The sequence below is a fragment of the Triturus cristatus genome, chromosome 10 (assembly GCF_964204655.1).
Source record: "Triturus cristatus chromosome 10, aTriCri1.1, whole genome shotgun sequence".
Classification (NCBI taxonomy): domain Eukaryota; kingdom Metazoa; phylum Chordata; class Amphibia; order Caudata; family Salamandridae; genus Triturus; species Triturus cristatus.
This window is the reverse complement of record NC_140593.1, coordinates 306,676,158-306,695,318: the sequence shown is the minus strand read 5'-3', so window position 1 is coordinate 306,695,318 and position 19,161 is coordinate 306,676,158. Positions and strand designations below refer to the sequence as shown.

The window sequence follows — 19,161 nt, the reverse complement described above, 5'->3', positions numbered from 1 at the left end:
GCCGCCACTGATTAAGGTCGAAGCATGCTGAAACGACTAGGCTCTGTTTGATATTGCATACCACTGCTTCTTCAACGTGTATAGTCTAGGTTAACTGTAAAATTGCTTAAGGCCTTCACAGTTACAAATGTAATTAGTGTACTACAGAACAAAAATATATAATTACTGCAGATCATCAGACTCTTGTGGTGGTAGTGGGGCAGACACCTTGCTCTTCTATGGAATAGAGGCAGGAAGGGACAAAAATACCTCGGAGCGCACCTGGAATTTCTCATATTTTTATGTGTATTCTTCTTCTAAGTGCTCTATTGCTCTCTCTTTCATAATTTGGCAGTGACTGCCAACAACAGACACACCCTGCCAAGTATTTAGATTTTTGTGTGAAAAACATAGGAGGTGCTCATTTGTTCTGATATCTTTTGGCAAACTGCTTTACAGTTGACAAGCAAGCCCAGAGAAGTAAAACAAGACCACTCTGCAGTGCTTTCATTAAGGAAGTCACACCAAGTGTGGCATTGGCAGGGTGAGCTACATAACGTATGTGCAGCTGGGGTTTTATTAATAATAAAGGAGGGGCAAAGTAAAATAAATTGATCAGTAAGGAGATATGGAGAACTAAGAAAGGTCAGGGGAGAACAGGAACAAATAATGATGAAAGACTCAGCCAAAAATGTATCCTGCGTAAAACAAACATATTATGAAAAAGGAGACAAGGCTGACAGATTACTACCATCTCAGATAAATACAAACTTGAAAGCACATCAAAGAAATTAAAGATGAAGGTGTGTTAAATAGGAGTACATCGTATAGTACAACCATTTTGTACTCCTTTTATTCAACGAGACAAAACAAATATTTGAAAGACTATACCCCATCTGAAGACCATATTGATTTTTAATCACTCGAGGCTAAGATGTTAAAGTGGCCATAAAAAAAAATGCCAAGTCGGACACCCCCACACTCCAACAGATTCTCGGCAGAATATTTTTAATAACTGACTGAATCCATGCTAGACTCAAACTTAACCATACTATTAGAATCACACAAAGACTGAGCATAGTGCACTTCTTCTAGGCCTATCGCCTCTTTCAATTGTGATGTGAAAATCCGTACATCAATCCTGGTCTTATGACTTCACACAATCAGATCCTTGCTGATCTCGACACGTTAATCAGGCTTTACAAATGATGATCACACAGGTGACAAATAAAGGCTTGCCATAACCCTACAAGATGTAGGAGAGGAGAAAAGAAAAAAATTGTCCTTTTCTTGCTCAATGTGGAGAGGGCCTTCAACACAGTTGACTGGCACTACATAACAGAAGTCCTAAACAAGACAGTAGTGGGCCCAACAATGAAAACACATATTCACTCCAATTACCGCGAGCCATCAATAAAAATAAAAATGAATGAAGAGTTCTCTGCAACAATAAGGGGAACAAGCCAGCACTGCCCCCTATCACCTTTGGTATTTATCCTGTCACTGGAGCCCTTGTTTCAAAGAATTCTCAGAAATCCTAAGATTAAAGGCATGTCTACAGGCAACAAAGAACACAAGCTGGTACGGTTTGCTGATAACATTCTGTGCTTCATTATCAAACCGGAGGAATCCCTTTCGACTTTAATGAAAAAGCTAGTCCATTTTCCATTTCGATCTTATAGACCATAAAAGCAAAGACATAAAATACATACAAGGCAAAAGAGCAATAAAAACACCAATGGCCATTACAAGATAAAGCCATGTGCAGTGAGTAAACACAATTCATAGCATTTAAAAAGGTATAAAAGAATTTAAAAAGCGAATTAAACACTGATTTTAATTTGTTGGTGAGATCAAGACTATAGGAAATGGCAGAGGAACGATTGTCATATGTGGGGGGCGGTTAAAAATTTGCGATGCCTGTACCACATGGAGTTTAGGAAACGGGACACAGCGAAAACAATCGGGGGGGGGGGGGTGAGTATCAGTTCTCAAGACTCTGAATGCCTCCCGTATCTGTCTGTACCCCAGGTTCCTACACATTGGTAAGAGCCAGTGCCTCCTTGGTACATCATTTTGGGCAAAAAAACATGGATGTGAGTCTCTTCTTGGCTATTGCAGGCAGGACAGCTAGCAGGGGAGGCTTTTGACCAGTTCTTTGTATATGCATGGACCGGCAAGCAACCTAATTTAAATTGGACATAAAGTTTCCTTGCTATGAACGGTTGTACATCGTCAAGGAAGGATTCAAATGAATAGTGGTCTTTAAAGTTGAGGAAGTCAGAGGTTAAGTGACCTGGTTTAGTGCTCCCTTGGATTTCAGCCAGTCTATACTGTCTATAGATTTTGACTAATTCGAGCTGTGATATTGTTGGTGACCCTTCCTCAGGGTGGGTCCATAGGTTCGGACAGCCTAGTCTACAGCACAGGTCTTTAATATGTGTGAACCAGGGTAATTTGCCCACCCCTGGGAGCCCTATGATCGCTTTAAGTTCGGACCGGTAGGCTATTAGCTCGGGGGTAGCCCATAGCCTACGCCAGAAAGTCAGAGGTCGCAGTCCGATCTCCTCAACTATGGGTCTTGTCCCAAGGTCCATACGTAGGGGGATACTTTGCGGCAGGCCCAAAAGCTGCCTCATAAACTTGTTCTCGGTTTTAACCAATCCACCTACAGGGCTGTGTCCCCAAAGTTCTTCCCCGTACATTACGGCACTTCTAATTTGGACTTTGTATATTTCGGTCACTGGGCCCGGTTGTCTAGATGTGGAGTTTCTATAAAGTTTTGCTAATCCCCCTGCCGTCTGGGCTAGCCTTAGGCCTGCCTTTTCTAGCTGTGGGCCCCAGCCAAGAGTTTCCGTCAGTGTAACCTCCAGGTAATCGAAGACTCCTACCCTCTCTAGCTGGATACCATTTAGGGTAGGATTAGGGCGAGATGTTTTACTAGGATTAAATACCATATACTTGTATTTTTGCGTTTTTATCTCTAAGCCCCTATTCTTGCAGAATGACTAAAAGCTTTCAAGGGTCCATTGGATGCCCATGGGTGATTTAAATAGTAGCAAGGTGTCGTCCGCAAACATCATTGCTGGCACCTTGCCACGGACGAGCTTTGGGGCATCGGAGTTAGCTACCTCGTTTAATTGGTCCACCAGGGCATTGATAAAAAGACAGAACAAAGTGAGAAAAGCTAGTCCCTTTCGTCAAGGTCTCCTTCTTCAAGATAAACTATTCAGTCCCAAAGGATAGTAATATCCAAGCAAAGAAAAGATTGTCAAATACCATTAATAAATAATGAATTCACATGAACACAGTGACCCATTAAATATCGGAGTATAAACCAACCCCAGGAGACCTCCAACGTGTACCGAAGCAACATCCACTTCTGCCCCCATTCCTGCAAACACTTTACAAAAATGCACACAAATGGCGAAGTTTAGAAATAACTGAGATGGAAAGAGTCACAAACATGACTATGAATTTTCTTCCCAGCTACCCATGAAATTCTACAAGAAGGTAAAAGACCAAATCCCAACAAAACTACCTTGGTTTTTAAGAACATAACCCAGAGTCACTAAGAACCTATTATTTTGCATCAAAAGGCAGGGATGATCAGGATTTCCAAATACAAAAGCATAGATAAAAGATGTCCAAATATTCTGGGCACTGGACTGAAACATAACCGGTGAGAAAAACTGTGGGTACAAGAAGGTGGAACACAATATTTTCTCTGTCTCCATGCACTTCCTATTGTTGCACCCACCCACAGCCAGATCAGGCAACAAAAACCTTATGCACTCCAACCTAATCCTTAGTATTGGCGCCAGACAGTAAGAGAGAATGAGGCCATAATCTTTCCCTCCCCAGTGATGCTAATCACATATAATTCTGATTTTAAACAAGGAATTTTCAGATATGAGCTTTAGGTGATGGAATCAATACAAACCACCACCGCTAGGAGACTTAGTCTCACAAGGGACACTTGTTTGAGGGTATAGATTTACGAACACCTAGATTTAAACCAAAAAGGCTCAGCTACATCAAAGGGCAAACACTGGCAAAGTAAGAGAGCCGGCAGGTAGAAAAATAACACAAAAAACGACAGTGTTGACAAAAACGAAAAGGCATCACTTCTCTACTTCCACAGTCATCTACAGCCGGTACACAATTATTTGACTAATTGGGAAAAAGACTAGCGCTCGAGATACCAATAGTAACGTGGACTAAAATATGGGCACTTAGCCCCAATAAGATAGAAAGCAATGTATGGGAGTCCGGTACTTGTTAGAACAACTGTGCCTAGAGTCTCTGATTCACATGGGGGGGGGGGGTGTGGGTAGGTCCGGATAATATACTGACAATTTTATTGCTTACCAGAGAAATAACAGGTGTTTACCCTTCCTCTTCAACCTGCAAATTTGGATTCAGGTGAGAACAGCGTCAACCCAATAACCCCTCAAATAGGCAAACTAATAATCTACTACTTGGTGCTTGTAATAGCATATGTCAGGAAACACCAGACCACTTTAGCACTGTATTTGTGGTGGGAAAGGTATTGAACATGTATGGAATGTTATAGGTTCGGGTGCCATTTAAGACTCATACGAAAACAAGCCAAGTTTTTCATGGGGACCCAGCATGCATGTCAGACACACTATGCCACTGCTTAGAATGGGAAACGTCTACATTGTCCGACAGCATGGAAGAAGAAGACCGACACCAATCTGATCCCGAAAATGCTTGACGGATGGAAAGAAAACATAGAAACCCACATAAAAGAGGATATTGAAATGATAGCGACATGAATGTGAACCTAGGATTCTGGATAATGTATTGGAATGTAAATCATATATCACTATAAATGTGAAAGAAAAATCTGAAATATAGTGGCCAATAAAATGAAGGAGGGGCTTGGTGCTCTATACACAAGTTTGTCAAATGGTAGTGAATGCAAGCTCCATATAAACGGGAAAATATGGCAAAGCAATGGGGTGGATGTGATCTCAGCTGTATGTAGAGTTCACTCTCAGGTAAGAAGACAACTGCATAAGAGCCATAATGACACATATTTCAATCCATTATATCGAAAGAGGAGCGTACCTACATTTATCAATTCAGAGTTTACAAAGTATTGGTGATTGAATCCAAACTTAACTTCCTCATCACCAACCCTATACAAGAACCTTGATGAGAACTTCACGTCTTTTTTATAATAAATTTCTCACCTGCCCCATCATCCTAAATTGCAAGAATCCTATCATCCTTCAAGAGATCTTCCCTTCCAACCAATATTTCCAACACACAAGCCATCAACCATGTAATCCCAGTCTTGGCACTCGTCATCATTAAACCCAAAGGTTCACATTCCGAAGCAAAGGCCATAAAAAAAAAAAAAAAACATACCATCGTTCCAGTGCTAAAATAAACACAGAACAGAACCACAATTAACACTGGAGTCTTGTCTTACACTGCCAAAGAATACGAGTAGACTGACAGTTGAACATCCACATTAATAATAATGTTTTGTTGGGTAACTTAATTTGGCTTCAATCACTGCTGGGGTACTGAAATTACATTCCCTAAAATGGAGTACGAGCTTCACTCCAACAACCACAAAGTCCTGTTCAATCGTCTGTCTTCATACAAATGTTGCTCCATGTCTTTAACTTCCTTTTTCTTTTTTTTTATAAAACCAAAAGGAAAACAGTGAAGGAAGACGGGATATTGTTTAACAAGGGAGAACGTCAGCTGAATAACAAATAACTAACTCTCCACTGAGAAGATTAAATCATTTTTCTGAAAGTCAGGAAGAGCACTGTCATGATCGTTCCCGTGACATTTTAGAACATTTTTGAAAATGTTTTAACATTTTGCCTGGATTGGTTCACATGTGAAAGTAAAAGTAAAATATGCTAGTCAGTAGATCAGTAGCACCTTAAAAGTTGTCTGCTTATTGACCTATGCTGTTTCATGATGCAACAATCACCACTGAGACGCCCACAGCTGCTAGGAAAGGAAAAGAGATCCCTAGAAATACTGCTTTCAATATACTTTGAATGGGCTTTGGATCCATCCCTTTAAACCATTGGCTGTCTTCAACTAACATTTTTCAACCATTGACTTGACACTCAAGCTTTCTTATCTCAGACTAGTGGAGTAACCATCTTTTAAATAATGCTAATGACTGTTTCGATGTATTCTTTCACCTTGATGTGAGTGATTGCATTAAACTGCAAGAAGGACTACTTTACAAATACAGCCCTCCCTTTGTAATCCTACCAGCTCCGTTCTGTGTGGCCTGCTCTGTTACTAGTCTACTTTGCCTCTCTACTGCATCCCACTACGCCGTACTCCCCTGTGTGGTCCTCGTTTCCTGCCCATACCTTCTGTTATCTCCACTGTGTTCCTCCCTTTCCTTATGCCCTTACAGCTTTCCACGAGTACCACCGGGACTGATTTTTTTCTCTCAATTCCATAGAGATAAAAAGGCGGTCATTACAGAAGAATTCCTTACCTTCAATACCATCCTCTTTTTGTTTCTATATCAAAAACAGTCAGTTGAAAAGATAGCCTTTCATTACAGTCCTTCCTATCTTACTAGGTGATAGAAATTAAAGAAGGATGATAATGAGGGCTTCCTTACCACTCAACCTTTATTTGAAATAGAAACAAAAACAGGACTGTATAGAAGCTGCCGTTCATATCTTGTCTGCCTTTAATGTACTTATGCTGCATGCTTTAGCACATTATACCCAGACAGTTTGACTTTGCCAATGCTTGTTTAACTAAGAAGTTGAATCATTGGCTTTTGCTACCACGTGTATTTGTGTAGTAAAACGCATTTTTTCATATTAACCCCACCCAAGGAATCTAGTATAAAAGTAGCAAACCTCAAATTAAGTACTACAGGTAGTTACTGAAGCATGGCTCTACATGAACGTACAATTGTGGTTAAACAATGTCCATATCCATTAACAGTATTCAATGATTACATACCAGTATTTAAGTATGAGAAAATAATTACCAACTTAGCTATTATAAGTGCATCATTCATTAGGTCCAGTAGCGGGGTCTCAGTATGGATGTTGTAAAAAGAGTATGCAGCCTTAAGTGTTTTATGAACCGGGTGATGCATAACTGTTGATGGTAACGTATAGAAACTAAATAAATCTGTCAATACGCCATTTGAACTCTGCGGAGCAAAAAAAAAGAAAAAACGTAAGATTCACAAATTAATGTCATTTCAACACAACACAATGCATGCAATCTCAAATTCATCATCTAGAGAGCTCTTTGTATAATGCTAGTGTTTCCCTGGGGGTTGCGAATAATGTTGAGGTAGAATATAGGGCCATATCATTCAATTACAAAATAGGCAATTAATGGACCTCTGTTGATTACAAGGGGATCCACATCAACAATGTACTCTACTTGAAAGCAGTGATATTTTTCTCAAAATATTGATTTCATGATTTTGTAATTCACCATTAGATGCCGTAACACACTGATGCGAAGGTATTTTTTTCTAAAAGAAAAATACATGTTTATTTGATTGTCCTCTCACCCACATAATCAGTTAATGCAAACCAGAATCCATCAGCCCCCTTTAAATTGCACTGAAACTGCTAATGGTTGCAAACTTTCTAGATTATGCTAAATTGTTAACTAAAATAAAAGATTTTAATAAAAGAAAAATTGGTGAGTGGTGAGCTATTAATCTATAACTATTTCCTGTTTCTAACAAGTGTGGCATGAGCGGAGGTTAACGATCTAAATTATAAGATCCACTTTGACATTAGTGGAGAAAAAACAGAAGGCAAGAAAATGCCCACATTTCTTGAAGGGGAATGATCCATAGAGCAGAAAATTTCCCAGCAAATCTGAGGTCACATTAGTACTCATCCTGATCCTGGACATCCATTGACAAACTGGGAAGTGGGGGGGGATCAACAAACACCAGGTTGAGCTTTTGAGACAGTAGAGCATGGCGGGGACCCAAAGCTGCCCTTTACCTTCAAGGAAGGTGATAGTCGAACCATGGTTGTATTTAAATGCGAGACAGAGTACCTTACAGGTCATTCATTGACAAACTGGGAGAGATTGTAATAATCTCCTAAATCAAATCACTCTTCTAGAAAGCACTAATACCAAGCATACCAGAACATTATACACAATATGTAGTTGGTTTAGGGGAACTTGCCTCTAAAGTACTCCCTTAATCCAAGTTTAAATTCAACAGAAAAGCAGACAGTTATTGTTATTCTGGTGGAAATTTTTGAAAGGCTTTACGAAGAGCCCAAGACTTTAACAATGACCAGTTAACCAAAACAACTGACCACTGCAATCCGGCTCAGGTAGCTCTCATAGAGAGAACCTTCCTTTTTTACTTTTGTGCATATGTAGACTCCAGGAAAAATAGTAAGGATGGTAAAAGCATTAATGTGGAATTAGAACAGTCCAGGTTTAGGTTGCAATTCTTTCCCAAAGAAGAATGATTCTATTGATCTGACAAACCCGGGGTGTGGGTGAGACATTATAATACATAAGGTTGATGTAGGCACAGGAGAGGCCTCAATGTGAAGAGTTGGCTTTTAACTCTTAGGTTTGTAAAACGTGAGTTGCACTTCACTTCGGTGTCAATGACGGAAGGTAAACCTTTGCTCATGCAGTGAATTCGTAGATGGTTGGTTGAAAGCACACACTTCCTAGGAATACAGCACTGCCAAGTGTGCTGGTTTGGTCAGTGGCGTTGGAAGAAGAGGCATAGGATGCGAGTGAATACTCACACCACTCTTTGTCTCCCATTTTAAATGGATATGCTTAAAAGAATGTTTTCCAGAAGAGACAGGCGATCGAATTCTTTAGAAAGACAAGCTTCAGTCACAGATCCTGCAGTATAGGACAGAGGTCCTAAAATAAACCATTAGTTTAGTGTTAGTGACATTGAAAAATACCACTAGGAATGCCCAGTGATACTGGCACCCCTCTACGTTTTCCATTTCAAATGGAAATATTTATCTTTGAAAAGAAAAGAGATGCAACCTTTTATAAAAAGCATCAGTCACTGACTCTGAAGTATAGGACAGATATTTATTAAACATTATTTCAGACAGCACTACTCAGCATATTTTTGCTTTGCAACTTGACTACTGTTTTTCTGAAGCGATGACTCTTGTTGGCTTTGCAAGTTTAAGAGTACCATTTCACTGGCTCCAAATAATCTTACTTTTGATCTTCTTAAAAATCTATCAGGATTCTGACATCACTGCTATTCCCAGTTCTAGAAGTGACTGACACTTTGAAGCTCTTGCATGGCAAACAAAGAAGTACAACTGTATTTGGACACTTCATTATTAGTTGTCCCAGTTGTTTGTACATGGACATTTTTGTTGTCCTGAAGGGCTGGTAGATACAGATGTAAGATGTGAAAACACAAAAGTGCTGTATCCAAACCTCTTGCATTTGAAACCACTGTACAAGAGCATGCATTTAAGAATGCAAAAAAGAAAATAGCAAATAAGAAATAAATGCAGAAAACAAAGACTGTACTGTTCTGGGGAATATATCAGGGGTTGATACAAAGATGTGGTACAAATCTCCTGAATCTTTAATGCCATTTTAGAACAGGTGACTCAATTTTCTTGACCCTAACAAAATACTGCAGATATTGACTGAATATGTAATCAAATTGTGTTAAGATGTAGAAAACTATAGCCTGTCATTTTATGAATTAAATATTTTTAAGTGAAATAATTTTTTTTATATTTTACAATTCTGCACAAAGGTTTTTTTTGACATCTAAAATGAGGTATAAATTCACATGACATTCATCAAATAGTTTACTGGCTGCGAATAATTCATATCACTGCCTCAAACTGGGGAAAACTACAAAAAATAGAATACATTTAGAGGTGTAGCTTACTAATCAAATAATTGAATTAAATAAAAGAAAAATTAAATATTTTCTTTTATATTATACAATTTATTAACATTCTCTGGTGCTTCTGAATGGAAGTGCTGAAAATGTTGGAATGTATGACAAGCAATCAGGCTTATGAGAATATTCTATTTCTTACTTACCTCTACTACAAATGAGTCGATAATTTGGTCTTTTGGTAGCAACCAGTGCGCAACCTCTTCTTCATCCATAAAGGGAGCAAGATGAAAATGCTTCAAGTAGTTATGAAGTAACTGCTGTACTGCCTTGATATCTTTCTTTTCCATGGGTCTCAATCCAGGTGTTTTTGCAACCTGTAAGATAGGAAAAAGCAAATGTAGATCTGTGAACATTAAAAAGTTGATCTGCATACCGAATACTTTCAGCAATGTACATGGTGGCATAACAACCGATGCCAGCATAAAAACAAAACCATTATCAGCGGCAATCCATTACTTAACAAAACCATCGTGACATGTCCCAATACCTGCATTCTTCCAACCCACCTTACACAGTAATGCAATACAACCATAAATCCACACATAGAAACGTGAAAGTTTCAGGGTCTCAAAGCAATCTTTAATCACTTAGTGAATATGTGTCCGGTATGCTGCCCGATGGATAAAGCAGGGTGATTCATAGGGGATTTCACATCTACAGGAGGTCAAAAAGTTGAAAAAGACAGTAAGAAAATGAGTGAGGAAATAGGGACTATGTGAGGCAGGCCAAGAGACGACACACTCTAGACATGCAGAGTGTAACTAGTGGTGACACTAATGCAGCACTACACATGGATTCAGAGAAATAGTGGGTCAGATGCCTTGGACAAGACCACGATATCTGTCCACTTATTGTTTAATAAAGAAGATGATTGACAAGTTTTGCTCTTCGTCCTTTGCAAAATGTGTTATTGGTTTTAAGTTGTTGGCCCCATTAGGAGAATGTTAGAGTGGTAATCCCGGGGAGGGTGTGGTGTTTCCAACTGTGTCAGATTACGCATAATCTGGTGTTTTAGGGTAATAATGGTTTTGCACCCAGTAAAACTACTGCTGGAGTGTGGGACAGGGGCTGATGACAAATTACATCGGTCGTTAATACAGGAATTAAATACTGAAGCGGCCACAGGAAATCATGCTAGTTACCGGATCCATGTATGTGCTTCTTTCCACAATATGATGGCATGGCAACCAAGTGATTTCACTTTCTGGTGTTTTATCCAAATTGACAATGTCATTACATATACTTCAGTCACTTAATTTGAATTTAAAGCTATAATTAGCCATAAAACATATAATTGATGTGCAAACATTACTTACATCTGGCAGTCTGTAAAGCTTCATTGTCCTTTGCAAAGTCATATTTCTATTCAGATGAGAAAATTTCACTTCTACGAGTTTTCTAGGGTTCAGAGAACGGTGCCAGTACCTAAAAAAACATAGCGAATAGAGCATGATTGCACACAGAAGTTAGATAAACAGAAGTGTAAACACCATTAAACTTATCCAGTTGCAGTCAAAGATATATGAAGATATACCAAATGTATGATAAGTGAACATCTACACGAAAAAGACAACAATGTTTAAATGTAAAACCCTACAAATAAATGACCCAAAATATTTTGACATCTGTAGCAAATATTGCCAGGTTGCCAAATATTCAGTTATACTTGCTAAATCGGTACCATTATTAATGTCAAGGATTATCTTTAGTGTTTAATCTCTTACTGAAATGAAGCTTCATAGTTTCCCTCACTTTAGATTTTTTTACATTTTTTCAAAGATGAGTGTCATGACAGTTTTAAATTAGTAGGTGTCACAACACAAAGGCACTAAAAATAAGAAATTGCACAATCAGTTTCAGGAAACTGAAAAATATTAAATATAAAGGAAATATAAATTTAACAGTTGATATCGCAATGAAGTCAAACTATTCACATAAATAATCAATATTTTAAGTATATAGTGAAAAGCATAATTTGGGGTACCAGAGTACGGACTTAAAATACATGTATGTAACCAAAGAAACAATCATTATTATTCAAGACAAGATACTATCATATATAAGGAATGCATTTAGTTAAGATGAATGAAAAAGACTTTAAACATTGAAATAGCAAATCATGAATGGTACAAAAGAGCGCATGGGATCAAAGTGTATCCCAATATGCTTTTTCAACTTGCTGATATGCCTTACGGTCACGTTTTTAGGTCGCGCCTGAGCCAGCGCATGCGCTGCTCTGTGAGACATTTAGTAAATGGGGCTTTCAAAGTGCTACCCCATGCTTTTGCTGGCCTAGCGCTTGCGGTTACGCACGCGAGCACGTGCGCAGCCGCCAGCTTTCACCGTCCGAGGCGCCATCTGGACCGCAATCAGTTTCAGTTCTGTTGCCGATCACTTTCACTTTTGCGCGTGTGTGTGCACACAACTCCCGTTCGCGGCCGCACGTCTTGTTTAAACAAACATTACGGCTTGTTTTTAACAAATAAATTGAGCGCGTGCATTTTGTAATTTTGAATAGTTAGGCAATAATACTAAACGTCCTGCCATTTACTTTTAAGGAAAAAAAACGTGCTCTCTCACCCAAGGCAGGCTCACGTGACAATTATACAATTATTTAGTACTTAAAAATACTTTTCCATCTTGTTTTAGGAGGGGGGGTAGTCACAAGGGTTTTCCACCACTTGTCGTTAGAAACAAAAGATTAAAGAGCTTTTGCTACCGTAGCCCGTGGTTTTCATCTGGAAACTTTGCAACAGTTAAATATGCCAAAACAGCCTATAGTGTTATGCTGCGACTTCACTGGATGACATTTAGTTTTTCCGAGTGCGTGGCGGATGTCTGAGCAAACTGAGTTCTGGGGATTCAGCAGAGTGCTTTCCTCGTGCTTGCACAATTTCGCATGGTCGGTATGTAAATTCCGCGGGACTGGAGTCAAGAAATATCAGATTTCTGTTGTTGCTGGAGGGGATTACTGTAGGACTACCGGCCGCTTAGAAGTTTGCTTCGCTTTGCTAAAGTACGTGGGGGTGCTTCTTTGTTACTTCCACAGTGCTTGAACTGTTCAAGATGGGGGAAATGTCCATTGTGCTCGTTTGTGTTCATTGCGTTTCACTTTGAAGTGTTCAGCTTTCCGTTTTTGTCTGTGAAAAAGCTAAAAGATGCAAGCACGTGGACAAGCAAGTGTATGCAGTATTTACTTTGGGTGAATGTTCAGGAGTCAGGTAAGCATGCATATTAATTTGAAGGACAACAGTGAAATATCTGGCGTTATCTCGGTTTAACTTTAGATCTAAAGATGGTCATAAGAATGGATGTTTGGTGTGTAAATCCAATTAATATGTACATTTTGTTATTGATAGCAAATAGATGTTAAAATATCCCAATTGTCCCTTTGGTGATGCAAAGCCAACAGAGTTGGTTGCCCATTGGATTTGCAGAGCGTTCACGTTTCCAGTCATGGAATTTCCATTTATTTAAAACTTGTTATGAGGTCATCTTGTCTTATTTGGTTCATCTGAAGCAAAGCAAGACTACAAATCCCAGAATTCGATGGTTATTAAAAAGAAAATCCAGATCTGGAAACAAGGTGTCGTGCTGCTTTGGAGCCATCTGGGAACCCTGGCTCTCTATGTAAATTTAGGAGAGTCCTCTCATAGATGTGTTCACGTATGTGAAGATTTTCTCTTGACTAATCATTGAAAAGAGTATATTTTATTACTAGCAGGAGTTTTTATTTAAGAGGAAATAATGTTAAGTTCCAGTCAGCAGCATGATGAGAGACGAGTATAAATAAAGGGTTAAACTGCAGGTCCAGTTTAAACACAGAGAAGTGACATGGTTGTATCTCCTAGTCTATCTTTATCCTTGATAATATATTTACTTTGTATGCTTAGTGCGTTGGCTGTTGTGTTTTCATATTTACTTTCTAGCTGTCAAGCAGTTGTAACTCCTCTTTTCCTGATGTGCATAAAATAAGCTTTATTGAAACTGCAGGATTACCTAAAGTAGTTGAACAGTGACTGGTTGTTGAACTACTTTCATTTTTCCATAGACATGTGTTTCTCTGCTAAACTAATTGTACACTGCAGTTCCCTCTTTTAGGAGGACCGTAATCGTTTCAAGATGTTGTCTAAGGAGAAATGAATGTCTTCCAGATAAGTTTGTCATCTTTTGTCTTTTGCTGTAAACCACTCTGCTTCACCCGATCACTTGTGATAACGATTAATACTAAAATTGTTCGTCTGGGCAAACAAAACAGGCAAGAAATAGTGAGAAAATTCATTATTCAATTTACAAAAACGCTGCCACCTAAAGCAGGCCTGAAAATCATTGTGCTTCCTAAGTGGAGTTTTATGATTTCTCAAGTTCTGCATTTAAAGCAGGATTTGAATTTTTTAAGCAGTACTTGGTGTAGATTCCTTAAATATCTGACAGTTGTGCTGTGTATTTAGTCCAAAACATACCTGGAGAACAAATATATTTGTACACACCTGTTCTCATTAAAAAAAAGTCTCCCTGTTTTTAAAATGTCTGTCAGAATAATCTTTTTGATTGGATTTATACCAATAAACATCACTGCTATGGCGAGTGTATAGCCTGGGAATAGATCATTCACTTTAATCTGCAGTAGAAGGTGTTCATCCCTCAAGATCAACTACACAAAGCACAGTGCCCCCCCTTGCTCTTTGTGAATTTGTGATTTTTATTGGTTTTGGCGGGGGTGCAAGGGGGGGGTTGTAGTTTTTGCTGCTCTCATTCTGAATAGCCCGCACCTGCTGCAACACTTTTACCATACACAGCCTTTTGGCTAAGTGGTACTCATTCAAACATTTATGGGAGGTTGGGCATTAGTGGTCCAAATGTAGTGGTGCTGGAACAATTTTCAGAGTGGGGGTGCTGCCATTAATGTCACAACACTGTAGTCGTAGGCATTGTGAAAAATCCAACCGTTTAACAGAGAATACTTAGTTACTAAGCCACACCCATTCAGCAGGAGACTGGTAAGAGTGGTAAATAAATGATGGGACTACATTGTCGCAAATATATTACTAAAGCATGGTGTGCTGGCATGCTGTCATTAACAGACTGCAGATTTTCCATAGAAATAGCCATAAAATTCACCATGACATGCAGTTTTATTGATTAACCTATTTAGTGCACAAATGATAATGTGTGGAAATTGGGTTTCAGCAAATGTTTATCATTTGCGCATCCCCAAATAAAGTGTCTTGAATTGATCATATTCAAATCTTTGTTTCCATCTCATGCTAGCGTTATGAAAAAGTGTGCTTCATTTATGCTTTCCTAACTGGTGATATATTTTGATATATGCGTAGAGTTCATTTTGAGTTATTTTAATTTTGTTGTGTCTTAGATAAAACTGACATACTACAGACTTTCCTTTCACTCTCAATAACCCAGCAAGATTGTCAGATATTTTACAAAGTCCTCTAACTTTGCATTCAGAGAATACCACTACTGAACACCAATGTGAGGAGGATGCAAACCATTCTCAGGCAGCCACAATCCTTGTCAGAGTGAACCCCAGAAGTCACTAAATCAACATGTGCTTAACCCTCTGGTAGGTTGCCACAAAAGCAGTCAGGCTTAACTTCGCTGCAGTGTGTAAAGTATTTATACAGCACTCACACAACAATAAAGTGAAAACACAGCACAACTGAAGTCCTAAACCAATTTAGAAAATTAGAGTAAATTTTAATAAATTAAAAGCCACAAAAGGCTAGAAATGTAATCAGTTGAACCGGAATTATGAATTACAAGGCGGTGTTGTGATTTCAGCATCTGGGGATAACACTTTCATACCTAGGGCCAGCCTGTGGGACACCCCTATGTTTAACACTAAAACTGGTTCTTCTGGTCAGCTTTTCCTTTTCCCCTGGGTTTGGCTCCAGCTTTTCGAGAGAGACAAAAGGTAGGCAGACCCAGGTGTGAGCTGCATCTGCCAGTGATAGGGTAGGCATCTTCTGTAGTCAGGGATGGGCTGGATACAGCCCCAGTCCATCCTGCTTAGTAGATTAACTGTCTGGGATCAATCTACATCACACCACAGGAGAGCCGTTAAAAGTCAGGTGACCCTGGACACTGACATAAAGGCACATTTGGCTTAGGCAGGATAATGGCAACTTTCTAAAAGTGACATTTTCAGAATAATAATTAACAAGCATTGGCATAGCCAATAGGTCTCGCCTTTGGGACCTTATAAGTGTTTAGTTATACAGCACAATATCCTTGGTGCAACAACATCAACTGTTGCATGGCTAAACACTTATAAGGTCCCAAAGGCGAGACCTATTGGCTATGCCAATGCTTTGTTTCCTTTTTATTTTCACTTCCATAGAGAATCAGTTTGAACTGCATAATGTTAGACGTGACCAAATATCTTTCCTTAAGTTTGGTGGAGGAGTAGACTAGTATACTCTGGGCAAACGGGTTGATTCGTACTATATTCTGCAATTACATCAATTTCTGTCCTCTGTTTAAGTTCTAGACCAGAGAAAAGGATCTTTTACAGAACCTTGTTCTTTTCCGAGATAGTGTGTCCTCCTTTCAATGCCTTTTGGGTCCCAAAAGGAGGACACAACGAAAAAACGTGACTGTATGGCATATCGGCAAGTTGGAAAAGCGTATTGGTTGTCATCATACAGTGTGGGAGAAAATTTCATTATCCTGAAGAAGGTGGCCTAAAATTTGGGGTATCCACCTAAACGCGTTGATGCAGAATCTGACACCAAATCTGAAGGGCATTGAAAGAACATTATAGACATTAAATACGTGGTGACACTTTGTTATGTAATGACCCAAGAAGATTGGTGACCACAAAAACACATACTGTTGTTCATTGTGTTCTCCCAATCTATGTCTTTGTGTTATGTAATGTATTGTTTGGTTTTGTGAAATAGCGCCCTTCTTCCCTTCCAGTAAGGGTTGTAAAAGCATGAGGTTTTAATTTTTTTTTTTATATTTTAAGAATGTGTACTGATACACGACTTGTTTATGGATTTTAAAATGAGAGCGGACATATGAATAAAAGGTCAAGAGATTATTCTCTTATTTTATATGATAATACAGGTGTGATGTTATACCTTAATGCTATCGGGGATGTACATGCTATATTGAATAGAAGTGGAGTGAATGCGTTGAACACGTCTGAAACGGAGTATGAAAAAAACCCATTGGGAGTTTTTCTCTGTCTGGATAGTCTTATACGGTGCCCTGTCCCGTTGGGTTAGTAGGGCCCCATCTCTGCTTTCTTTGATTCTTCTCATTAAAAACAACATTGAAGACAAGTCAGTTTCTGCAAATAAACAAGGGTCCAACATATGTTACAGTGATGGGAAATATTACCTGCAGGTTGACACGGGCTTGGGCAGTACAACTCCCGCTGTATAAACTGCCTGAAAGATCCCCTCCAGATTTACTCTTCTTGTTATTTCACGAATCAGGACAGGGGCCACTCGCTTTGATCTCAGCTTTTTATGAACACAGAGAAAATTAATTTCTACCATCTTCTTTAAACTAGGAGGGGAAACATGCAGAGAAATAAAGTGGTTTACAGTGTAGAAAGGGCAACACATTTAACCAATCACAGTAAGATATTCATTGCTGTATATCAATGGCTGGATTACAAAAATAAATAAATCAGCTGCTATAAATCTAGTACCTGTGTGTACCAGACTCCTGTGTGTTGCCAACACGCTGGTGGTATTTTATTAAAATCTGTAAGATTTGCCACAAACATTTAAAATCTAACACTGGCAATGCCACTAGATCTGGCTTTCATCTCCATTTAAAAGCCAAACCCATTGACTCTGACATTAATCAAGGGTGACGTGTGGGAGTGCTCTAAGTCGTACTCCATCCGCTTTGCATGAAAGTGCAGCATCACAAGGGTTCTCCTGGTATTCTCTATGCAATGGCGCAGCCTGGTGGCAGAAATATCCGAAGAGGTGTGGGCGGCTTTTAAGTGTTCGCCAGGTCCTTTGAATGGAAAGGAGCATCACAGCAGCAACATCCGGGAAGGCAGCGAGGGTTCTGTACTGCATGTCAAGTGCATAAGCGTGTCCACAGCGTATGGACTCCCGGATGCCGGCACGTTAAGCAGCCTGACCATGTTTCCCAGGTCAACGTGTGATGTGCTGCACCAATCCAGGTTTTTTCTTTGAATTCTGGGACTGGTAGTCTTGTTTATTTCATTATAAAACAGGAATACGAGTCCCAGAATTAAAAGGAAAAAGTCTGGACTGGAGCAGTACATCACACATGGTCCTAGGAATCTTGGCATCTATGGTTAAGAGCTGCCCTTACAAATCAAATTAAAACAAAACAGGGTGCCAGAGCAAGAAAAATGCTAAACAATTTTTTGAGCAATAACCAAATCAAGTGAGAATGGTCACATCCGTGAATTACCATGGGCCGATTCCAAAATATGGCAGACAAACCAGCAAGCCAAAGCCTGAAGGGGCCTCAATAAGACAGGCCAATGGCTGAAGAGGGTTAACCCAAAGCCTAATTTCTGTACATTGTTCTGACATGAAGCCTGACGGGGAGCTAAAGATGATGCCCAGAGCCAGGGCTAAAATGGTCTGATGGCAAGGATGTGTGAGATTGGGAAACTGATTCACTGAAGAATTGCACATTGATGCTTTCTTTCTACTGAAATCCAGTGATGCATGTTAGGAATTATTTTTCATTGGGTTATTTTTATTGCTAAACTGTGGAAACCAAAACGGGCCATCCCATTCTCTTCCTAAGTTTTCTCATCCCCTTTTTTTTCCTTCGTTTTATTCTCTCCCGACACCAGTACTTTTACATGTGGCACCCTTGCTGGCAAAAATGTGCAAGGGATAGCACTGTGGCATCTGGGCCTGCCGACAGTAGACCGATTGGAAAACACCCTGCGGCTACATGGGACTCAAAGGCACCAAAAATCTGCAGCATGGCTTCTTTGAAAGCCTCTATCTGCTTAGTGGTGTGATCCTTATTTTGATGTCCTCTCGTCTTTTCATCTCATTTAGAGTGGTGAGATGGCGACAAGTCCCTCTTCATTTTTATGCTTATTTTTGGACTTTGACCAGGAAGTGGGAAAGGAACCAAGAATGGAATGGCAAATTGTGCTTCGCTCACATCCTCTTCTTGGGCTTAGTGACAGAGTTTTCCCAGTCTTGGATGTCCTTAAGCTGCATATGGGCACAATTGTCGCACGCATTAGAGCCAAAGTACCACAAGCA

The 19,161-nt window shown here is 39.4% G+C and overlaps 1 protein-coding gene across 2 annotated transcripts in view; it reads right to left on the bottom strand.

Annotated features, from left to right (window-relative positions):
• NMT2 (N-myristoyltransferase 2) overlaps window positions 1-19,161 on the bottom strand; it is a 257,288-nt gene that overhangs the window by 32,428 nt on the left and 205,699 nt on the right. For both annotated transcript variants that reach the window (XM_085631260.1, XM_085631259.1), the window contains exons 7-10: window positions 17,279-17,449; window positions 11,230-11,338; window positions 10,057-10,227; window positions 7,001-7,168 (exon numbers count right to left, since the gene is read on the bottom strand). In XM_085631260.1, the coding sequence (XP_085487386.1) occupies window positions 7,001-7,168; window positions 10,057-10,227; window positions 11,230-11,338; window positions 17,279-17,449 (619 nt within the window). The remainder of the gene's footprint in view (window positions 1-7,000; window positions 7,169-10,056; window positions 10,228-11,229; window positions 11,339-17,278; window positions 17,450-19,161) is intronic.